The sequence below is a fragment of the Mesocricetus auratus genome, unplaced genomic scaffold, assembly GCF_017639785.1.
Source record: "Mesocricetus auratus isolate SY011 unplaced genomic scaffold, BCM_Maur_2.0 Super-Scaffold_100009, whole genome shotgun sequence".
Lineage (NCBI taxonomy): Eukaryota > Metazoa > Chordata > Mammalia > Rodentia > Cricetidae > Mesocricetus > Mesocricetus auratus.
Window position 1 is genome coordinate 34,879,955 of NW_024429193.1, and position 21,118 is coordinate 34,901,072.

At 42.0% G+C, this 21,118-nt stretch overlaps 1 protein-coding gene across 2 annotated transcripts in view; it reads left to right on the forward strand.

Moving 5' to 3' along the window:
• Positions 1-21,118, forward strand: part of Synpo2 (synaptopodin 2) — a 158,360-nt gene that overhangs the window by 98,218 nt on the left and 39,024 nt on the right. Inside the window, exons 2-3 of one of the 2 annotated variants that reach the window (XM_040751916.1) lie at positions 15,006-15,157; positions 18,587-19,380. In XM_040751916.1, the coding sequence (XP_040607850.1) occupies positions 15,006-15,157; positions 18,587-19,380 (946 nt within the window). The remainder of the gene's footprint in view (positions 1-15,005; positions 15,158-18,586; positions 19,381-21,118) is intronic. The other variant, XM_040751917.1, reaches the window with a different exon arrangement.

The window sequence follows — 21,118 nt, forward strand, 5'->3', positions numbered from 1 at the left end:
GAACGTGGCCCTGATAGGGCTACCCATGCTCCAGTGGGTGACCCTGAACCCACACACACAGTGACAGCATTAAGTGGACTAGAAAAGAGTTTAAGAAAAGAGCACATACTGTTGGGAGGTGGAAAGTGGTAGCCTGGGCACAGGAGAGGAATTGGGGGTGCATGTACAACATTCCCAAATAATAATAAAATAATCAGATGAATAATCCCCAAGGAACAACGCTCAAGGTTTTTTACTTGTATCCTCCATCTGTACACACTGTGTATGCAACTGCACAAACACACACACATATATACACCACAAGTACAAGATATATAAAGTATACCTGGTTTGATTCATAAGCAGCTTACTTGTTTTGCTTTTTTCCTTTCTTTTTTCACTGATGGAGCTAACAATGACCTCTGACTCACAAGGTTGTAAAAATTGAATTAGATAACACAAGTATGAAAACACATGCATATGAAATACTTAAGATGTGCCTGTATCAAAGTGACTTCTACATAAATATAACAACTATACACTATTACAACAAAACAGCTTGAAATTTTAAACATATCCCAAAAGGCGTGTCAGTACCAAAATACAATAAAATATTAAGAAGTTTTGAGTCTTTAAAAGTTATTTTTAAAACTTTTCATATGAAATACATTGTTCATATTATTTTCTCTCCCCCAACTCATCCTGGATTCCTGTCTTAACTACCTCACTTCATATTCTTTCTGTCCCTTAAAACCAAAACAAACAAGCAAAAAACACACACAAACCAAACAAAAACATGGATCTGTTTCATCTCGGCCAGCCGCTCCTGAGCTTGCAGCCTGCCCTGGGATGTAGCTGATATACCCAATGCTACTCCATTGAAACTATCAATTGCAAAGGATTTCATTTCCCTTCTCCGTGCTGGGACTTTGTCTGCTTTGGACCTGTGCATGTCTTGTGTGTGTTGCCACAGCCTCTGTGAGTTCATATGTGTATCAATCCTGTAGTGTCTGAAGAGTACAGTTCCCTTGGAGTCATCCATCACCTCTGGCTCTTAGGCTCCACTTCCAAGTAGCTTCCCTACCATTAAGGGGAGGATCTGATAAAGATGTCTCATTTAGGGCTGAGTGCTCCAAAGTCTTCCATTCTCTGCACATTGTCCAGGAGTAGATTTTTGTGTTAATAGCCGCCTACTGCAAGTGTCTCCATTGAGTGATTCACCGATCTATGGGTGTAGCCATATGTCATTAGGCTGACTTTCTACCCCACCACAAAGTGATATAATGGGAGCTTGCAGGTGTGTGGATTACACACGTCAGTTTCTCACCTTTTCATTAATTTTGAGTCAGCATCTCCCATCTGGCACTTCTGGCCACAAGTGTTCCAAGATAAGATAAGAAGTTAAGGTCCCTTTGGCCCTTGTTCATTTGGTCATCACTGCAAACCTAGTTCAATTAATCCTTTTGTTACAAGCACAATGTGTCTTATTCAGCTCACAAGCTCACGATGCCTGAGCAGCTATCTCTACCGTTCTTCTTCCTGATGATTCTTAAGTGGGCAGAGCCATGCCCTGGAGATGCACCGAACCTGACTCAGACTCCACACAGAGGAGGAGAATCATGCAAAGGTTCATAGTGGTGCCTTTTCATGCCTTCCCGTCTTTAAATTTTTATGACATTTTTATTTTATTGTGAATTTTTAAAAAACCTCATTGATACGGGTTCCAGTCTCACTGGTGGATTTAAAGTTTCACTATCTACATTCTGCTTTAACCTCTGAACCTCTTGTACCTTTTTCCCTAAAAAAGTTCCAAGCCAACTGGAGTGACATTTCCTCTTTCTTAACCACCTCATCCCTTCTTCCAGTGTCCCTGGGTCTCTACTCATTCTTGCCTTTTCTGTCTAAGTCAAAGAAATATCCCTCATCATGCATGTATTACTCAGGATCTACACAAGGAATAGAATTCAGAAAAAAATACTCATTCAGAAAACTTTTGTTGCTGTTGTTTTGGTTTTGTTCGTTTCTTTGTTTTGAGACAGGGTCTCACTATGTAGCTCTGGCTTTCCTGAAACTCATATAGACCTATAAATTTCCAGAGATCTGTCTACCTCTACTTCCTCTTAATAAAAGGTCTAATAACAGAGGGTGGTCTCTAGGGGTTCCTGCAACTGCTATGACTGGCAGAGAAAAGAACCTTGAGAGGCAAGAAGGGAACCCAGTCCATCAAACTGGTTCAAACTTCTCGAGTGTGACCCTGAGCACTTTATTTTTGTATATATTTAAACACTGTAAAACATTGGAAAAAGGTTTCTTTGTCGCAGTTATCACAACAAACTTAAGGCATGGCTACACTGAAACTCCCTTGCAAAGAATCTTGACCTCTTTTAAAAGAATGGGTTCTACTGACTGAGAAACGGTGCTCAGGAGAAGAGTCAAGGGAGGAAGGATTTCTAATAAGCACAATCGCAAATCCTTTTGCCAAGTTCACGAGACCCCTTCCATAGGCTGGGTTCCCTCTTCATTAGGGTTACTACTGCTGTGAAGAGACACCATGACCATGGCAACTCTTGTAAAGGAAACATTTCATTGTGGTGGTTTGCTTACAGCTAGAGGTCACACCTCCTAATAATGCCTCTCCCTTTGGGGGCCATTTTCTCTCAAACCACCAGAGGTCTATTGATTAAGAAACAATAAGGGGGATGCATGGGAAGACTGACATTACAGAATAGCAAAGATGTATTCTCAACCACCTGGATGGAAAACAGGAATTTACACCCCTTCCGTTCAAGAGAAAATCCTGGGTGTTTAACAGTTCTGGCTTCTCTCTTTCTATCTATAAGCCCATGCATGAACCCCATGCCCTCTACAGTGGACAGGACTTCAAGGAATTAACAAAAATAGCATTTAATTCAATATTTGAAAAGTAAAATGAATACCAAAATATGGTACACAAAATATTAAGACTAAAAAGAAAATCAGAGTCAGGAATTGTGCCTTCCTGAATCAGGTTAGCACTGGGGCTAAGTGGAAAGCCCTGCTCCATGATCTTGCTCATTGAGATGGTTGTGCACTAATTTCATTTTGTTGCACTAAAATCTTCTTCTGTTCACTCCTGAGTTTGGGGACTTCCAAAGCCAAAGGTTCACATGTTTCTTGGAATCCTGGCCCTGCCTCTATGTTCTAAAGATGGCTTATGCCAGTCAGCTAGTGACCTTCAGCAGCCCGTGGGAGGAAGCCAGAAATTCACAGGGAATTTCTTCAGGGCAGGAAAGGATTTTCCCAGTTGATGATGTAGATGGTGGGCAGGACCTTCTGCTCACTTGTCGGGGGAAGCCTATGAAAGGAAGGTTAGAACGGATGCCGCAGAAAGACCTGCTCCCATGTGTTTGGGACTCAGAGTACACTGTTTCCCCAGGCACAGGTAGGTTAGAAAGACTGTTCAGATCACCCCCTGTTGCAGAGAGGAGGCCGAGAGGGGTGTACCACGAAGGATGGAGCTGGGAAAGAGCCATAAAGACTGAGGAGGATGAGTCATCTGCAGCAGGAAATACGGGTTGTCTCAGAATCGAATGGTGTGTCCTACAGGAGAGGCGGCCTATGGCCTTGCAACTCACAGATGAAAGTCAGTAGCCAAGGGAGAAATAGAAACAAAGCCCAGGTATACCAAAGGCCTTAGGCTCAGCTTCCTCCCATACACAGCCCCTCAGCACCCTGTAAAGCCAGCTGTGGGCCAGAGGGTAGAGCCCAACAAGAAACTGCCTGTGGGGGAGCACCTCCCAGCACCAGACAGTAAGGAAGGTTGACTTGGGGAGAATGTTTAAGCTGCCTGAGAAATGGATGTCTTGTGTCGGATTGAATTGGACCTTTTAATACCTGGAAATGAGGCTAATTAGGCTCTGAAGTGGTTAAGGAGAGGGGCATGGGCTCTGCCCAAGATCTTCAGACTGTGACAGAAGGTAGTTAGTGAAAACAATATTTAAATCATACCATCAGCCTGTGAAGTTCAAACTACCTTATGAAACAGGCGGGTTTCTTTTCATTGCTCCTCTACCTTGATCTAGGCTCTAGCCTTCTCTACACTGCCCAGGACAGCCTGGAGACTGCAGCTCATGACCTCAGAGGACAAGCGCCTGCCTACTGTGCTCACTGGGGCATGCAACACCAAGGCTGCCTAGCTCCACACCTGTCAGCAACACTGCCCATGCATGAACCTGCCACAGCACCACATCCCGGGGGCTAGGATGATGGCAGCTTCCATACTCCCAGATCTAGATGTTTCCACATCTTTTGTTTGGTCCTTGAAGTCCTGTCCACACCTCTGTTAATAAAGTGTTGTTTTAACAATGGAAATCTTTTGTTTTCAGTGGGACACATTTTGTGAAAGAAAGCTTTAATTGTGGGCTGGACAGATGGCTCAGAAGTTAGGAAAACCTGCTTCTCTATCAAAGGACCAGAGCCTCTATTCTAGTTCCCATATATGTTAACTCACAAATTCCTAGAATTCCCGATCAAGGGACATAACACTGCCTTCTTGTCTCTGTAGGTACGCCATATACATGTGTGCATTCCCAGTCACTCACACAACTAAACATAATTTGTTTTGGTTTTGTTAAGGTAAATATGAATTTGGATGTGTTGCTGTTTTCCATTATGCTTCTGGCACAAGTATAACCAAATGGTATGTGGGCTCTTTGAGTGAATGGAGGCTGTACATAGCAGCTTTAAGGGCTCACTCTTTGTATACACAATCTGCTATGCTCAACATCAAGGCTGTAGTGTTTCCAGTTGGAGGCTGGACCTGAGCGGTATGCCAGCTTACATAGTTTGCCAGTTCTCACCCACAGTCTTGGCTTTGGAGAATCTTTGTTTTTAGAACAATAGAAGCCATATAGCTAAAAAGCCATGCCAAAAAACCCCATATGATAATGATTATATATTCATCTTCTAGTTCTTCAAAAAGTAGACTCAATTGAAGTTAATAATATAGATTTTGGGGGGGGAAGAGTCACTTATTAAAAATCACATGCACAAGAGTTGGCTCCCAGAATTTCCTTGGAGTGTTTTATGGAAAGCAATAGCTTATCACAAACCACATAAGAACTCTCACTAAAAGTGCAGGTACGCAAACTCCTGCTTCTGGGATACTGGGATACAGTTTCTGTGGAAGATAGTGGAATAGGCCTGCTCTTCCTCATGTTGAGAAACCTCAGCCCAGGAGTGTGTGGTATCCATTTGGCCCCTGTCCTAGAAGGCCATCCCTGGTTTGTGAGTCTTGAGTACAGTACAGATTTAACCCCTCATGTGTGTAGTAATTGCCTGGGGAGCTCATTAACAAGCTGCCTCCAGAATGCTCGGGTGCAGCCCTCGCTTTGAACAGCCAGTGTGAGTTTTTCCCTAGTCATTTGTAAAATGGCTCTGGGAGCTCCCCTACACAGCAACTGTTTTGCGCATTCTTCTAGATGCTGTAGTATTGATCAGAAGTGTCATTATGCTGTGAACAGACAGTTTATCCAGCGAATGGTATGATTCACTAATTAATCAAATGAAGAAATGTACGCAACTGCTCCTACTCCAACTTCATTTCCCTCATAAATTCCTCACAGATTTGTGACTGGCTGATAAGAGTAGCCAAGGGTTCTTGTCTGCTTTTGCAGCACTCTGTGTGACTGGCTATGGCCCAGGATCCTTTGGGCAGGGTGATGGCATTCACACAGGCTTTCCTTGATCAGGAATAAATAGGAGAACTTGTAGCCAGTCACAACAAGGAGCATGGCCGGTCTCACCCTTCATCGCCAGTGCAATCTCATGAGCACAGAGGTCAGCTGGCTGGCAGGATCTTGGATTCTCTTCTTGATGTGCCTGATTTGGAAGACTCCCTCACTGCCCAGCCGTGCTCACTTGGACCTGCCAAGACAAACAGGCACGCTAAACTCACTGGCAACTGTGGTGGTGTCTTTGATCCAACGCTGCAATCTGTTTCTGTGTATGTGTTCATTTCCACAAATTGCAGCCACATCTATACAGAGCTCCTGTTTTTAGGTTTTACTGGCTGCCTTGTGACTTTTCTACTCATTGAGCCAGACAAACGGTGATGTAAATGGAGCCACCGCCAGGCACAGCTGTAGTTTCCTATTAAGTCATGGTATGATTGATGCCTTGACAGGGAACATCCACTTACGCTTGCTGTCTGGTGTTCAGTAGAACCATTTCCGTGAGTTTCCTATGATCTCATAATACTTTAGTTATAATGTCGCCCATACCCAAAGTAGACAATAAAGAATAAATAGAAAGTATGAGGTTTGAGAATGCCTGTTAGCCAAGGACTGGGGACAGAAGATCAGTCTTTGGATACAATTCCATTGTCCCTTTTGTCATTTATTCAGGGCATATCTGTTGCAGACCTATTAGGTCCAAGATCTTCAGACTGAAGAAGACGCAATGGTCTTGGGGTTGCAATATCAATTCTCACGGAACTGTTGCCAGCTATCTTTAGAAACTGGATGAGAACATTTGCCAAAGCAAACTTGACATTTTAGGACAGTGGAGATCTCCCCCTTTTCGCTCTTTACAAAAGACTCTGGTCCCCTAGAGGGCCAGAGTGACCTCTAGACTAAATGTATGGTTGGTTTTAGGCATGCTGTCTTAGCACACATTCTGAGCAAGCGTACCCTCCATGCTTCCAGCCCCAGCACACGGTTCTTCAAGGAACCCATCCTTTGCTGGTTTGTGAGTCTTGCTTCCCCAGGTCTTCCTGGGCCCTGCTTGTCCTTGGACTGCCTTTGACAGAGCATCCCCTGTCCAACTCAGCTGCCCAAGAGGCCAAGGATGCTCAGAATCCCAGCTCATGCCCCTGTCCAACTCAGCTGCCCCTGAGGCCAAGGATGCTCAGAATCCCAGCTCATGCCCCTGTCCAACTCAGCTGCCCAAGAGGCCAAGAATGCTCAGAATCCCAGCTTATCCCCCTGTCTAAATCAGCTGCCTGAGAGGCCAAGATCTTTATACCTGGCAAAGCATGATCTGCAAACATCTGGAAGGATCTGAGATGCTTCAGACCAAAATGATTTTGATAGTGCTAAGACATTATTTGCTTTTTGTCTTTTCTAATCGTATTGGAATTTGTATTGTGATGCTGTAAAGGCAAGTACAGATAAAAGCCTCTTGCACTTTTATCATTCAAAGCAATGGAGACCAACTTTACCAGGCGTCATTCTCCTCCTCAGGGCTATGCATTTGACTGTTTGCATTTCATTATGAGAGTGCATCTTTTTAGTATTCTGTAGAGCAAAATGAAAAGTGTAGGCAAAGCACTCGTGGCATGAACACTGAGCCACAGAATATTTTCCTAAAAAATTTGCATGTTTGCTTGAATTAAAAACAACTATGCATTTTGTTTGAGGATGCTATTTTTTAAGAATAATCTACAAATCATGGTTATCTCTATTCTCATATTTTGTAAGTATTTTCTAGAAAATAAGAAAATCAAGCCCGTCACTCAAGAAAAACAACTGAAAATATTTGATCTTTCAAGTGAAAAATAGGATTCTGAGACACAGTCTCATAAGCCATCATATATTGGCTACTTCCCCACAGGAACTACTTATCCTTGGTGACATTAGCAAGGGTCATTGTTTTGTTCTTATACAAGAAAATGTATCAATATTTATACTATAAATAAAACATGTAATAAATGAGTATTCCCAAATGACTAGGATTCCCAAATCACACATGAAAAAAATACCCATCTGAGATGGGAACATACTAATGTCCTTCTCTTCTTTTTCCATTTTTTATTGTGAGACAGAGGCTCACAATGTAGCCCGGACTGGCCAGGTACTTACTGTGAGGCCCAGCTTCCCTGGATCTCACGGAAGCTCTCTAGTCTCCACCTCTCAAGTTCTGGGATTCCAGACGTGAACCTCTGTGTCCAGAGGGGTCAGTGGCTTTTATCTCAACAGGATGTAAAGAGCTCAAGGCAGCAGTGTCAGATTCCACATTGTCGCTTTAGAAACTATGATTTATTGGACGAATGGAGAGATGGCTCAGAGGTTAAGAAACTATGATTTATTGAATTTAATTTGGTATCAAAGAATGCTACCGCAAATGATCTGATGGGTTCCCTGAGTCCTGTGGGGAGGGATCTGGTGGCGACATCCTGTTTAGAGAGGAGTCCTTGAGGGACCTTTGTGTGTATGTTATAGTTTCCTGTTTACTATTTCTATGGGATTCCTGAGTGAGCAAACAAGCAGGTCTCTGCATCTATATCTGGTTTTGTGCCTTTTCTTGGGCTCACTTCCTGCAGCTTGTTTGTTTTGACCTGTTCCAATAGGTTGCTTTCTTTTGATTTATTTTATTTTATATTATCCCTGAGAAGCCTGTTCCATTTTCTAATGAGACACAGAAAGGGAGTGGATCTGGATGGGAGGGGAGGTGGAAAGGAAATGGGGGGGGGGCGTGAGAACTGTACTCGGGATACATTACATGAGGAAAAAAATCTGTTTTCAAAAACAGAAAAAAATTAGGAATTCAGTATGTGAATCTGGAGAGTGTGTTATAGTTCATCCACAGAAGTACATGTTTCAAGCATGAGCCATGTGTGTGTATGTGGCATCTAGGCAGAAAAGTAACCGTGGAAAAACATTACCCTTGTCCCCAGATGACATTGCTAAAACTTTTCTTGTTTTTTAGCATGTTAATTGCCAATAACAAAACAAAAACCAGACCAATAAAATTCAGTGTTCACATAAAAAGAATTTTTTAAATGTATACCATTTCCAACCATATGCCTGCCTGAGGCTTGATTTTCTTCATATGCTTTAACCATCACAAACAATGCACATAGCAAATGCATGCAAGAGTATCAGCTCAGAGATGGAAGAAACTCACAGAAATGAAAAGTAATGCCACTGTTCCTACTAAGTAATCTCTGTTTTAGGAAACATGCCCGTGGGTGTGCATAAATGCCTTCCATGCTAAATGTTACTGTTATTTTTAAGCACATTAATAAAAGTTAAATTTCTCATTTTTGTTTCTAATATTACAAATGCCAGGGGCTGGAGCCTACAAACCAGAATGTCTTTGAAGCTCTCTATCATCTCCAGGAGTGCTGATGGCACCTACGGGTTACATTTGAGCATTGGCACCCTAGGTTATATAAATTCAGATGACGGCCTCAATTAAATTCTAATTCACAAATGTGTTGGATATGAATGTGTCACCAGCCCTCCCACTGAAGAGCTCGGTCTTTGTAATACAACTGAATCTGCTCGCCCAGGGCTCACCATCTGGCCGTGTTGCTTCTCAGTGCTCTCAGTGTGTCTGGTGGCTGGGGACTGAGGCGTCTCCTCAGCTTTGTGAGGAAGTGACTGCTCTTTTTGTTCCAGTTCTCCACTTCAGGAAATGTTCTATAATTTCCTGAACTAAAACCTCATTTTCTCTTTTTTATTAATTTTTATTTAAATTAAAAACGATCTCATTTTACATACCAATCCCAGTTCCCTCCCCTTCCCGTCTTCCCGCTACCCCCATCAATCCCCCATCCCACCCCCTCTCCACTCCCCAGGGAGAGTGAGGCCTCTCATGGGGGATCATCGAAGTCTGTCACATCATTTGGGGGAGGGTCTAGTCTGAGAGAGTAGCCTTCCATAGGGAGTGGATTCCCAAAGTCCATTTGTGCACTAGGGATAAATACTAGTTCCATTGCCAGAGTCCTTACAGTCTGCCCAGGCCTCCCATGTTCAGGGGGCCTGCTTCAGTCCTATGCTGGTTCCCCAAATGTCAGACTGGGGTCTATGAGCTCCCATTAGCTCAGGTCAGCTAAGCCTTGGTTTTTAAAGTGTGTCGTGTGTCGTGTGTGGGTCACGCACTTTTGGTCTAGTCACGCTTCATGTTGCCCAGCTACCCTTTAGTTCTCTGGAATGAAGGAGCATGAGCATTCCTGTATCTCGTTGATACACTAAAAAACAAACAAACAAACAAAAAAAACGAGATGAACATTGCGAATGACTTAGAACCACTATTTATTTTACTTGAGTACTGTAGAGACGTTCAGTCCTATCGAGTGAATCGGCATTTTTACTCGTCAGTGAAACAGTATAGTGTTCTGAGCCTTTCCAGTGTTTCATGTGCTTTTAGATTTTGACCTTTATCCTGTGGCTTTGCCATTAGTATCAACTATGTATAGTTAATAAGGGTGCATGCTTGGCTACCACTTCCAACTTTCTATAAAATAAACAATGGTTATTAGAATTGTGTAAAATTAAGAAAACCAAGAAAAAGACTGAGACCCTTTTACTAATCTGCAAAAGTTTCAGTGAAACTTTTTTCTTGTATTTTGACCACTCAAAAAACATTTGGGCAAACACACACATGCATCCACACATGTGAAGCACCATACACACACATACACACTGTACATGCATACACATGTATCTATACATGTGAACAGTCTTGCACACGTGCATATACCATACACATGCATCCACATATACAAGCAATCGTGTACACATACACATGCATTCATACACATGAACAATCATATACCCACACACACCATATACACATACATGTGAATAAAAGACATTTGGGGACTTACCTATAGTAAACCTATAGTTTCTTCATCAAACTGTTTTTAATTTATCTTTTTGAGAATTTCATGTGTGAGTATTATATTTACATCATTTTTCTTCCCTCCAACTCCTGCCTTCACCCAAATTCATGGGCTCTTTTTCTTTATTACACACACACAGACACACACACACACACACACACACGAGTCTATTTCACGTTGCGCATGTAACTGGGTATTAGATAACCACTTATGGGCTCTTCCCTGGAGAAGATTGGTTCTCCAGTCGTTGATTGCCTGCAGCTTCTCAGCTACCAACGGGGCCTTGTGAGATCCCCATCCCCACTGACACGTTAGCAACAACATGGTTGCCCACATAGCTGAGACTCAGGCAGCATACACAGGGCCTGTGCAGATCTGAGCCCAATAGGGTCCCAAGGCTGAGAAGGAAGTGGACACCTGATCCAGCTATCTCCAGTTGATAACTGCCCACAAAGGAAAAACTTTCTCCACTGGAGTCTCACCGAGTACACAAACCACACCTAAGGGCCACAGTGTGTGGTTAACACAAAACAAACTCAATGGTATTTTGGGGTGTTTTCTGTCTCATAATATTTTGTTTGGCTTCTTTCTTAAACTTACAGGTCTTTTGCTTACATGATGTAGTTTCCGATTTTGTCTTGTTATGGCACTTCTGTGGGTACAAATGTGTGTCTCTGCATCTGTCTGTGTTTCTGGTGCTTTTTCTTTGGCTCCTCCCCCCATTGGTCCTATTCTTGTTCGTTTTCATCTATTTTATTAGATGACTGTTTGTTTTCTAATGAGAGAAAGAAAGAAAAGGTATGGATTTAGGTAGGTGGGAAAACTGTAATCTGAATATATTTTGTGGGAAAACCTATTTTCAATAAAAGGAATAAAAACACGGAATACAAAGAATTATTTGGCAATGGGTTGTGTGTCCAGTTGACAATCATGAGCTGAGGTTTTGAAGATCCAGATAATGAGTTCTGCTTCTGCATTTTCCTGACCAGTTCCAGTTAGACAGGCTATTTATTAAGTTAATCTTTTATAAATTTGTGTCATGCTCTCCCACCTTGTCTATGGGTAGAACCCATGACCACAAGCATGCTAGGCAAGTACTGTATCCCTCAGCCACATCCTTGGGGCCTATGAGCAATTTCCCCTTAATATATGCTTTATAAATGAGCTCTTTAAAAACATGTTTTTCACATTTTGTATACAAAAGAATCTGCCTTTATAGATTAAAATCTCTTTGCAGGCAAGCTTTCATGATTTAATGCAATAAAAAAACATACCCAGGGACACATTGGGTACAGGCTCTGGTCTATCTGTGTGTTCTGAAGAGCGAAGGCATTTACATTCTCAGGGGAGAAGGAGAGGTGAAGAATACCATTCCATGTTTGTAGCTGTGGGTTTTCTAACAGCGCGATGGTGGCTTCGTCACCCTGCATAACTGCTGCATTGCTGCATGATTTCTGCCCGGGGAACTCCATCGGTATGCAGATTTATAAGCACACAGCCCCCTGGATTAAGGCCCTCAATCTTGTCACAGTTATTGTTCTAGGAATATGTCCAAAATTGCTACCAGGAATGTGTTTTACTTTTATGGTGACTTGTTCTTAAGGGTAAGAGCAACCAACCAATCATCCAAAAGGAAACGTTTTTTTATCCGATAAATATCACGTTGAATCCTTGACAGGTCTGGAAGGGTGGACTTTAGGAAGGGCCTCCAGAAGTGACCTCAAGGGTGTGGAGGAACTGGCTGCCCAAGGGCTTGGCAACACTTGGCTTAAAAAGGAAAGCGAGGAGCTGGGATGCTCCTGGGATTCAGCTGGGTCCAGGGTTCAATATACAACCACAGAACCAAGGAAGCAGAGAAATGTCATCTGACAGATCAGTACCAACCAAACGGGGCCTCTCTGCTTAACTCAGTTCCAAATACAAGTTTCAGACCAGTGTGGAGGCAGGATGATCAGGAGTTCGAGGCCAGCCTGAGCTACAAGAAACCCTGTTTCATAATAAATAAATAAATTCATAGATAGATTAGATAGATAGATAGATAGATTGATTGATAGATGCATGCGTGCATACATACATACATACATACATACATACATACAAACAAACAAACAATTTTTCTTACTGGTGTACCTGCTATGCGGCGCTCTCTGGTGAGTCATGCCTGGGCAAACTGACTTTTTCCTCTGTGACACACACAGTACACCAGAAGGCAGGGACAGGAACGGGGTCTCATCAACACCCTTGCCAGGCTTCTGCACTGAGAGTTGATCTTTTTTCTTTATCATGCATTCCAGGCATTTTCTTCAGTACCTTCTCCATCTTACTAGTTTGAGTTTCTATGCTGTCCAGGAAATGTTTTGCTTATGACACTGAAGTTTTTATTTGCTTTATCTTTCACTCTGCTCTATTCTGCTCTTGGGCGTCCTTTTCTTCTCATACAATATATTTTGATCATATTCTTTCCCCTCCCCCAACTCCTCCCAGATCCAACTCCATGTCATCTTTCTTACTAAAGAGAGAGAGAGAGAGAGAGAGAGAGAGAGAGAGAGAGAGAGAGAGGAAGGAAGGAAGGAAGGAAGGAAGGAAAACAACACCAAAACTAAAACAAAAAGGTAAAATCAAAACCAACTTAAAGAGAATGAGAAATAGAGATTAATCTTTCAGAAAATCATCGTGGCAAGGAAATTTTCACCATTCTTAACTGTCTGTTTGTTGTTTGTTTGCTTTGAGAAGTGCCTCACTCACAGGAATCCTTCTGCCTCAGACTCCAGAGTTCTGGAATCACAGGTTTGCACTGCCAGGCCCAGACTTTCTGTGGTTCTTGAGGGCGTAACAGTTGTGTTCTGCAGACAAGCATGGAGGCCACGAAGCACAGTCACCGTAGCTGGTTGGGAATGCAGCACGTAGGCACTGAAGGAATGCAGATGACTCCCATGCTGGTGTGTTGGCTTACTCAGACACCGTTAAAAGCCCCACTTGACAGGCATAAGCGCAGTGATGGAGTGCATGCTTCCTGAGCAACACATGCTTGGATGACAGACAACTCTGCTGTGTTAGGGACTTACTTATCTTCCAAGAATCAGTTTTTCATCTTGCTCTGCAAGCTCATAAAGCTGCTTAAAACTCTGACGTTTTACCTCTGACTAAGCTGGGCCGTGAAGGGTACACAATTCAAAATCCACCCTGGCACTCTAATCTGGATACCCTTAGACCCAGAGACACAAGTTGACAGTTCATGTTGTTAGAACATAACAAAAGTTAAGGCCATGGGACAGACTGACAAGAATTAGAACTATCTAGACCAAAGAGCAGAGGCATTGCCAAACCAAAGCACAGCAGACCCAGAGGGAGACCGTAAGCCCTTATGTCTTGTCCCCATGCTCTTTGAACTCATTCTAGTGCTTTCTATTGACCAACTCCAACCACCACAAGTCAGAATGCAAGGGAGTCCAGCCTCTGGGTCTCCAGAGGCCACTGAACAAGGGAGCTAGAAAATGGGCCTGGAAGGGTAGCCTGAGGTTAAGAAGCATTCAGTGGAACCATAGGATGCTAGCCCCAGCATCTGCTCACTGATGGGACTCCTCTGCCATTATGTTAATATTTGAGAGTCCTTTCTAGGTTTGTATTCCATTGTTTTTCAACTACATTTGGTGGTACAATGTGGTATGGACCTTATAGAGCATGGCTGTTATTCTTTTTTTATTATTATTTCTAATTGTCATCATTTTGTCTTTTTGCTAAAATTCGTCCTGAATTCCATGTCCTGACTAGTTGTTTTGTTTGTCTGTTTGTTTGGTAGATGGGCTTTTCGGTTTGAGACAGGGTCTGCCTAGGTAATCTTAGCTAACCCAGATCTATTTAGAACCAAATTGACCGTGCCTGGCTGAATAGTTCATTTTCATCAAGGGTTACTTCCTTGGACTTACGCTTTACTATCCCAATCACATGCTCTCCTTGAGTAGTGGGTTGGGGTGGTTTTCAGCATTTGATCTGTCTGAATTGCCAGCCCCACCATCTGCTTCCTGAAGCCTGTGCTCCAAGCTTCTGTAGTCATTTTCTGCATCAAGAGAAATCTCTGGGGTCTTTCCCCGTTCTTCCTCATTCTCTATTTCTTTCATTCTGGTTCCTTCATGATGGCTTTGGCTCGCCTGTTTGCTACTTACAATGTTATCAGTTAAATGATGTTGTTATGGCAAGTCATAAGGTGTGTGTGTGTGTGTGTGTGTGTGTGTGTGTGTGTGTGTGTGTTTGGGAGGAGGCGAGATGTGTTTAAGTTTGGCTTACAGGTTAGTAGATGAAGTAAAAGTCAGAGTCAGATTCCTAATTTCCAGGCCTATTTATGTGTCCTTTGGGGAAGATGGCATAGTTTCTACCAGTTACGAGATTCTAAGTATCGCCTCATTTTGTTTTCTTCACTCAGATTCGAAGCCAGAGCAAAGCGTCTGACGCTGGCCTGTGTGAGGGGGATGAAGTGGTGTCTATCAATGGCAACCCTTGTGCAGACCTTACCTACCCAGAAGTCATCAAGCTCATGGAGAGCATAACGGACTCTCTCCACTTGCTTATTAAAAGGTAAAGCAAATTTGTTGTGAGGTATCTTTCTCTTGAAGCCAAGTGGAATGACTATAGAGTCTATGAATATAGATGCTGTGAGTTGTGATGGAGTTCATGGTGCTGTACAGAAAGTCAGAACAGCTAAACAGATCACCACAGTGTTTGAGAACAAGCAATTGTATTTAAAGGGGCTTGAAAATATTTATGTCAAGCACTTTGTGGAAAATCTTAAGTATTTTAGACCACCTTTTTTTAGAAAGATCAGTGTACTAATCATAATAATACCATTTCCAGGGTGAAGAGTTTCTATAAGGTAAGGATTGTAATTCTTAGATTTGAAGATGAATTGAAAATGATTGTGCATTGAACCATTGACCAATACAATAACTTTTTATACTAAGATGATGCCTTAGGAGTGGAGAACAAAAAAGATTAAAAGTAGATTTTCATTTCTTACAATAAAACCATATTTGGGTATGGAAGAGCAGGCTAGATAAAGATTTGGTGCCGTCAAAGTACTATTTACAGTGTTGAAGAAGCACCCCCTACACACCGTCATGTGTGTGTGCAGTGCATATATGAATACATGCATATTGTATTTAATTTTTATTCATCAAGCTCTTTGGATCCCACTTACTTATAATGTAGTCTTTTGCTTTTCAAAGTAACCAGCGAAAACATAACTATTTAAGAACCAAACAAAAATTAGCAGAAACAAAACAATGTACCAAGTGCTCAGGGAGCATTGTTCCTGCATTTACCCCGTTCTGAGTAAGTCTACTAAATGTTTGAGGACTTCCAGCTTCCCCTTTGGCAGAGCCTACTTATAAACAGGAGTCAATCTTTTCTACTTAATTCTGACTTTGTGACTTTAGTCTGGGACATGCTCTACTGGTTCCTGTTTCCATTATGAAAGCATAAGAAAACATTTGGTTCGAGGGTTAACCTTAGGCACCTACCTCGTTTTAGAAATAAACTTGTTCTCTGCTGTACCAAATAGCTAGGCTCATGCTTGGTTTTGTTTTTATCTTAAGTATTTTGAATTTCTAAGGGACAGTTCTTTGGGCTGGAGAGTTGGAAGCTCTTGCATAGGACATGGATTGATTCCCAGCACCCACATGGTGGCTCAAAACTATCTGTAACTCCAGTCCCAGGGGATCAGATGCCCCCTTCTGGCCTTCAAGGGCAGAAATGTGCTACACACACACACACACACACACACACACATATGTATATATATACATATATGCAAGCAAAACACTTGTGCACATAAAATAATAAATCAGTCAACATTTTAAGAAAGAGTCAATTGATGGAAATCAAATGAAATGTCCAGTTTATGAGGCCCAAAGCAGCAGCAGTGTGGACATCTGAACATGTTCCTGAAGCCAAGCAGTCCTCAGTCATGTCACTGTTAGCAGTGTGGACATCTGAACATGTTCCTGAAGCCAAGCAGTTCTCAGTCACTGTTAGAGTCTGGCTTTATTACCCAGAGATGGATGGCTAACACTATTTAAGAACCAAGCAAAAACCAGCCTTTTAATACGGAATCTTTATTATCTTAGATGTTTTTAAAATCATAAAAAATCAGAAGCAAATAATCTTCTAATTATACTCATGGTGAGACTGAGTACCTGTGCGTATACATCTCCTCTTCTTATGATTATTTATGATTTTTTATTCATATGTATACATTTCACTTAAGCTCCCAAGAAATATTAGCACTGGCCTGTTACCCTGTATCCCAATCTATAAATGAGCTGAAAGTTCTCTCTTCTCAGATACATAACTGATGAACAAATAGTTCAAAGTGATTTCAGCTGCCTTTATCCAATTCTGCCAGATTAAACCACCCTGATTGTGGCATCTCAGAAAGGTTGCATAGAGATGTTCACCATTTCCTACATGAAAGCGAGCTGCCTGTACTGCTAGCTCAAGCTTATATTCTCAACTCTTGGGAGGCTGAGACAAGAGGATCTTTATGACTTGAAGCCTGGGCTATGGAGTGAATTCCAGGCCAGTGCGGTCTACACTGTAAAATCCCTGTCTCAAAAAGTGAATAATCTACTGATAACATGTTTCAAAAAGTATAGTTTTTGTTGGCTTTTGTTTGGTTTGTTTGGTGGTGTTTTTTTTGTTTTGTTTTGTTTTTTGAGGCAGCGTTTCTCTGTGTAGCCCTGGCTGTCCTGGAATTCACTTTGTAGATCCACCTGCCTCTGCCTCCCAAGAGCTGGAATTAAAGGCCTGTGCCACTTCCACCAACTGACTTATATTTATGTTCTTTTCTTTTGGTTTTATAATTTTTAAATAGTATATCATTATGAAGCTTTTCAGATGGCTTGCATAGAGAAAGCAACAATTGGTTTGATTTTTGTTGGGTTTTTCTAAATGCAGTCAAAATCACAGTTAGAGGTAAACATTTTGTGCATTGGCCTGAAATTCCACTTCCATATAATTCCAGAGTAAATTTCTTTGAGTAGAAGAGAAATATCCACCCTTTGTATGGATGATCCTGTACTAGTCAGGATCCATCCCCAGGATGCAAGAAGGAGCTACTGCTCCTTGAAGACTCTGCAAGTATGAGAAACGAAGGCATCTGCCACAGCTGTTCTGTGAACAACATTTCTCTTATAAACAGGCCTAGAGCTCGGAGATTTAGAAAGAACTGGCATTGCTTCTCACAAACATGACTGTGAATGGATAGGTTTGCATCAGAGGAGACTGTGGAATAGCTCTGGTCTCCTTAGCAGAGAAAAAGAATCAGTGTGAAGACAGAGACTGTACAAGGGAAATTCTGTAAGTGACAAGTGCACTTAGAAGAAGAGACAGCATTTTGGGTTATAAATAGCACTTGACCTAGAAATGTGTTGCAGAAAGGATTGCTTTTGCATAGGAGATCTGGGCTGGGGTCTACTGTGCTCACTAGAGCTTAGGAATGGACTTCCATTCCATCCTTTCAAGCACATACCACGGATAAAAATAGTTCATGGTTTAAGGTTGATCTGAAGCTCTGGATGTGTCTGTTTGACTTGATGATGTCTAGGCCAAAGCTTACTCCACAGGACACTGAAGTTCCTGGTCACCTACAGCAAAAATAGTTTGTTGAGAAAACGCAAGCAATTTCAAATGAGGGCACACACATAGCAATACTCCACAAGGGGCATACACATAGTTATACTCTGTGCTTTTTACAAATAAAGGCTGAATCAAAGATGGGTTTGGATTTCAATTTTTTTGTAAGTATTTTTCTTGTTCTTGAAAGGCAGTTTTATCTTAATGATCTTCAGTAGTCATATAGACATGCTGTCAAGTTCTATTTTCTAACATGGTGGAGTTCTTGGGGGGATTTTTACTGAATCGTGCATGAGACATCATAAATGTTGGGAAATCCTTTGGCGGGTGGGACACAAGCTGACTTAACTGTCTGGAATTCTTTTTTGTATGCAGACCATGTAGTGGCACAAGCGAGATTTTGGACTCTGAAACAGAAAATGTAAACCATCAGGATCTCCCACATGAGGGGCCTATGGAAAGTACCACCCTGCAGATTCTTCCAGCCACGAAGGCCCAGAGCAAGGACCTCCTTCTTGCTCCAGTCCAAAGTAGAGTTCCCCTAACCGAGGACCAACGAAATGATTGGGGATATGCGGAATGTACAACAGGAGAGAAAGTTCCCCAGATGCTTGGCTCCCAAGAAGAGCACTTGGTAGAAGAGGTCATCTTAAGGGAAAAGGCAGAAGCGGGCCAGCCAGGCCGTGTGGTTGAGCTACAACTGTCCCTCTCAAAGGACAGACATCAATGCACTAGTGGCCCTATAGTAGCTCTCCAGGGAAATGAAAAATCCGAGTCTCCTGACCCAGACTGGAGTTCACAACACGAGAGGACCGTCCACATAAATTCGATCGCAGCTCCTGAGGAAGCAGGCACTTCTCTGTCGTCCGGCACAACAATCCAGACCTCCAGTGGCCGGGAGTTGAGAGTGATCCAAGGAAGAGGAGCAGGAGGCGTAGGGCTGCCCCAGGTGGAAGTGATTCTAGAGTGCTCTGACAGGCAGAAGGCAGAAGAGGACAGGCTGCAGGCAGCAGAGGGGTGTGTGGCTTCTGTGGTAGAAGGAGGGCGGTCAGAAGCACCTCCTTCTCTGGTCTCCTTTGCGGTCTCACCAGAAGGCACTGAGCAGGGGGAAGACCAGCGCTCAGAGAAGGATCACAGCAGACCACACAAGCACAGGGCACGACATGCTCGTAAGTCCTGCCTGGGGTGGGTGGGGGACGCTGGCCGGGGAAACTGGCGTTTTTCAGTATCTTGCTAGTTGGACTGCATGAATTTTTTAAAAAGATTTTTCTCATACCTTCCTACCATCTTTAATGCTTTAATTAATGCACAAAATAACAAATATAAACAGTGTGGAGAATACCAGTTTCGGAATTGGAAGCAGTAAATTTGAACTTCATATTAGACTGGAATATCTTTCATAAACTTCATTTTATCCCCCCAAAAGATGCAGGAACTGTTAAAGAGATATGAAATACGCCTCTTTTATTTGTTGAAGAATGTTATGACATTTCATGTTAAAATACTCTGAAGGGTTCTGGAAGTTAAGTCAGCTCACTTTAAATGACAAAAACAGTTCTGCCTTTTTCCAAAGTGCCTTTAATGCAGGCTCCACACTGATATTAAAAGTGGAGCTTCATTTTGAAAAAAAAAAAAAAGCAAAGGCATTCTGCGGCTTGATGATGCTTGCAGAAGTGTTTGATGGACAAGCGCATGTGTGATGCCCAGCGGTTACATGATCCTCGCCGGGGTGTGAGCCTCACTAGGGGGCGGTGCTTCACCTTCGTGGTCTCCAGGGCCATGCACAGGCAACTCTGTGTTCTCCCACCGAAAATGGGGCTTAATGCAAGGCCTCTGCTGGCATTTTGTCTTATCTGGGTTACCAAGGTCACAAATAGGACGAGGTCAAGAATTGCAGTTAAGTGTTAGTATATTTTCTTTCATATACATAGTCCCTCTTCTAAAGTTTACAAGCTTTGGGTTTACCTCGAGGATGCAAAGGCTGACTGTACACAATGGCAATGAACTCGGTTACCCAAAGTCATACATCAGCTTTGTAGCCTTGTTGTTCCTTTGGGTGCATATTTTTAGCACAGCCATTTGTAGCTCTGTTGGCAAGCACCGGTAGCCGCGCCTCATCCCTTAGGCACCCTCACATATATAGCATATTAACCCCGAGTGCTATGACAGCATGCGCATAGTTCACATGTTGACAGTGAACAGACAACTGTGCAGTTGTTACTGTCTGTTTAATAACAAGCTGTAATATCACTAGTCAAAAAAGAATCATATTTAATAATGGCCAGATTTTGAACTATTTTGTCTGCACAAAATTTGATCACCAGAAAAATATCTGTAAGGTTACTCTAAAATTATTTTCTCTTATTCTATTTGTTTGATTAACCTAGTCTGACTTTTAATAACAAAAATTATTTCAATCATGAAATATTTTATTTTTCTGATATCTTCATTTAACTCAAGATTTTATAAAATTTATTTGTAGACCATACTCATTAAAGGTGGTTATAATTAATTGATGCTATAAATTAATTTGCCATTATCTCTTTATAACAATAAAATAAAAATATAAAGTTTATCGTTTTAAAATTTCACATTCTTTTTTTAATAGCATGATTGCTGCATCAGTTTTAAATTCAAGTCAGACAATCTTTAAATTTTCCAAGGTTTACACTTATTCTTTCTGCAACTAAAGCAATGCTGTATTTATGAGAGACTGTTACACTTGCAAAATTGTTTAGATAGTGCTGAACCTAGAGTTTATAATAAACCTTCATAATGTTCTAATACTCTGAAAAACAATTATTAACTCAATACTGTCAATTATTAATTCACTTGTGAATTCACATTAATTCAATAGCTCAATGGAAAGATCTGAGGTGGTTGTCAGAGTGAAAATGAAAAGTATTT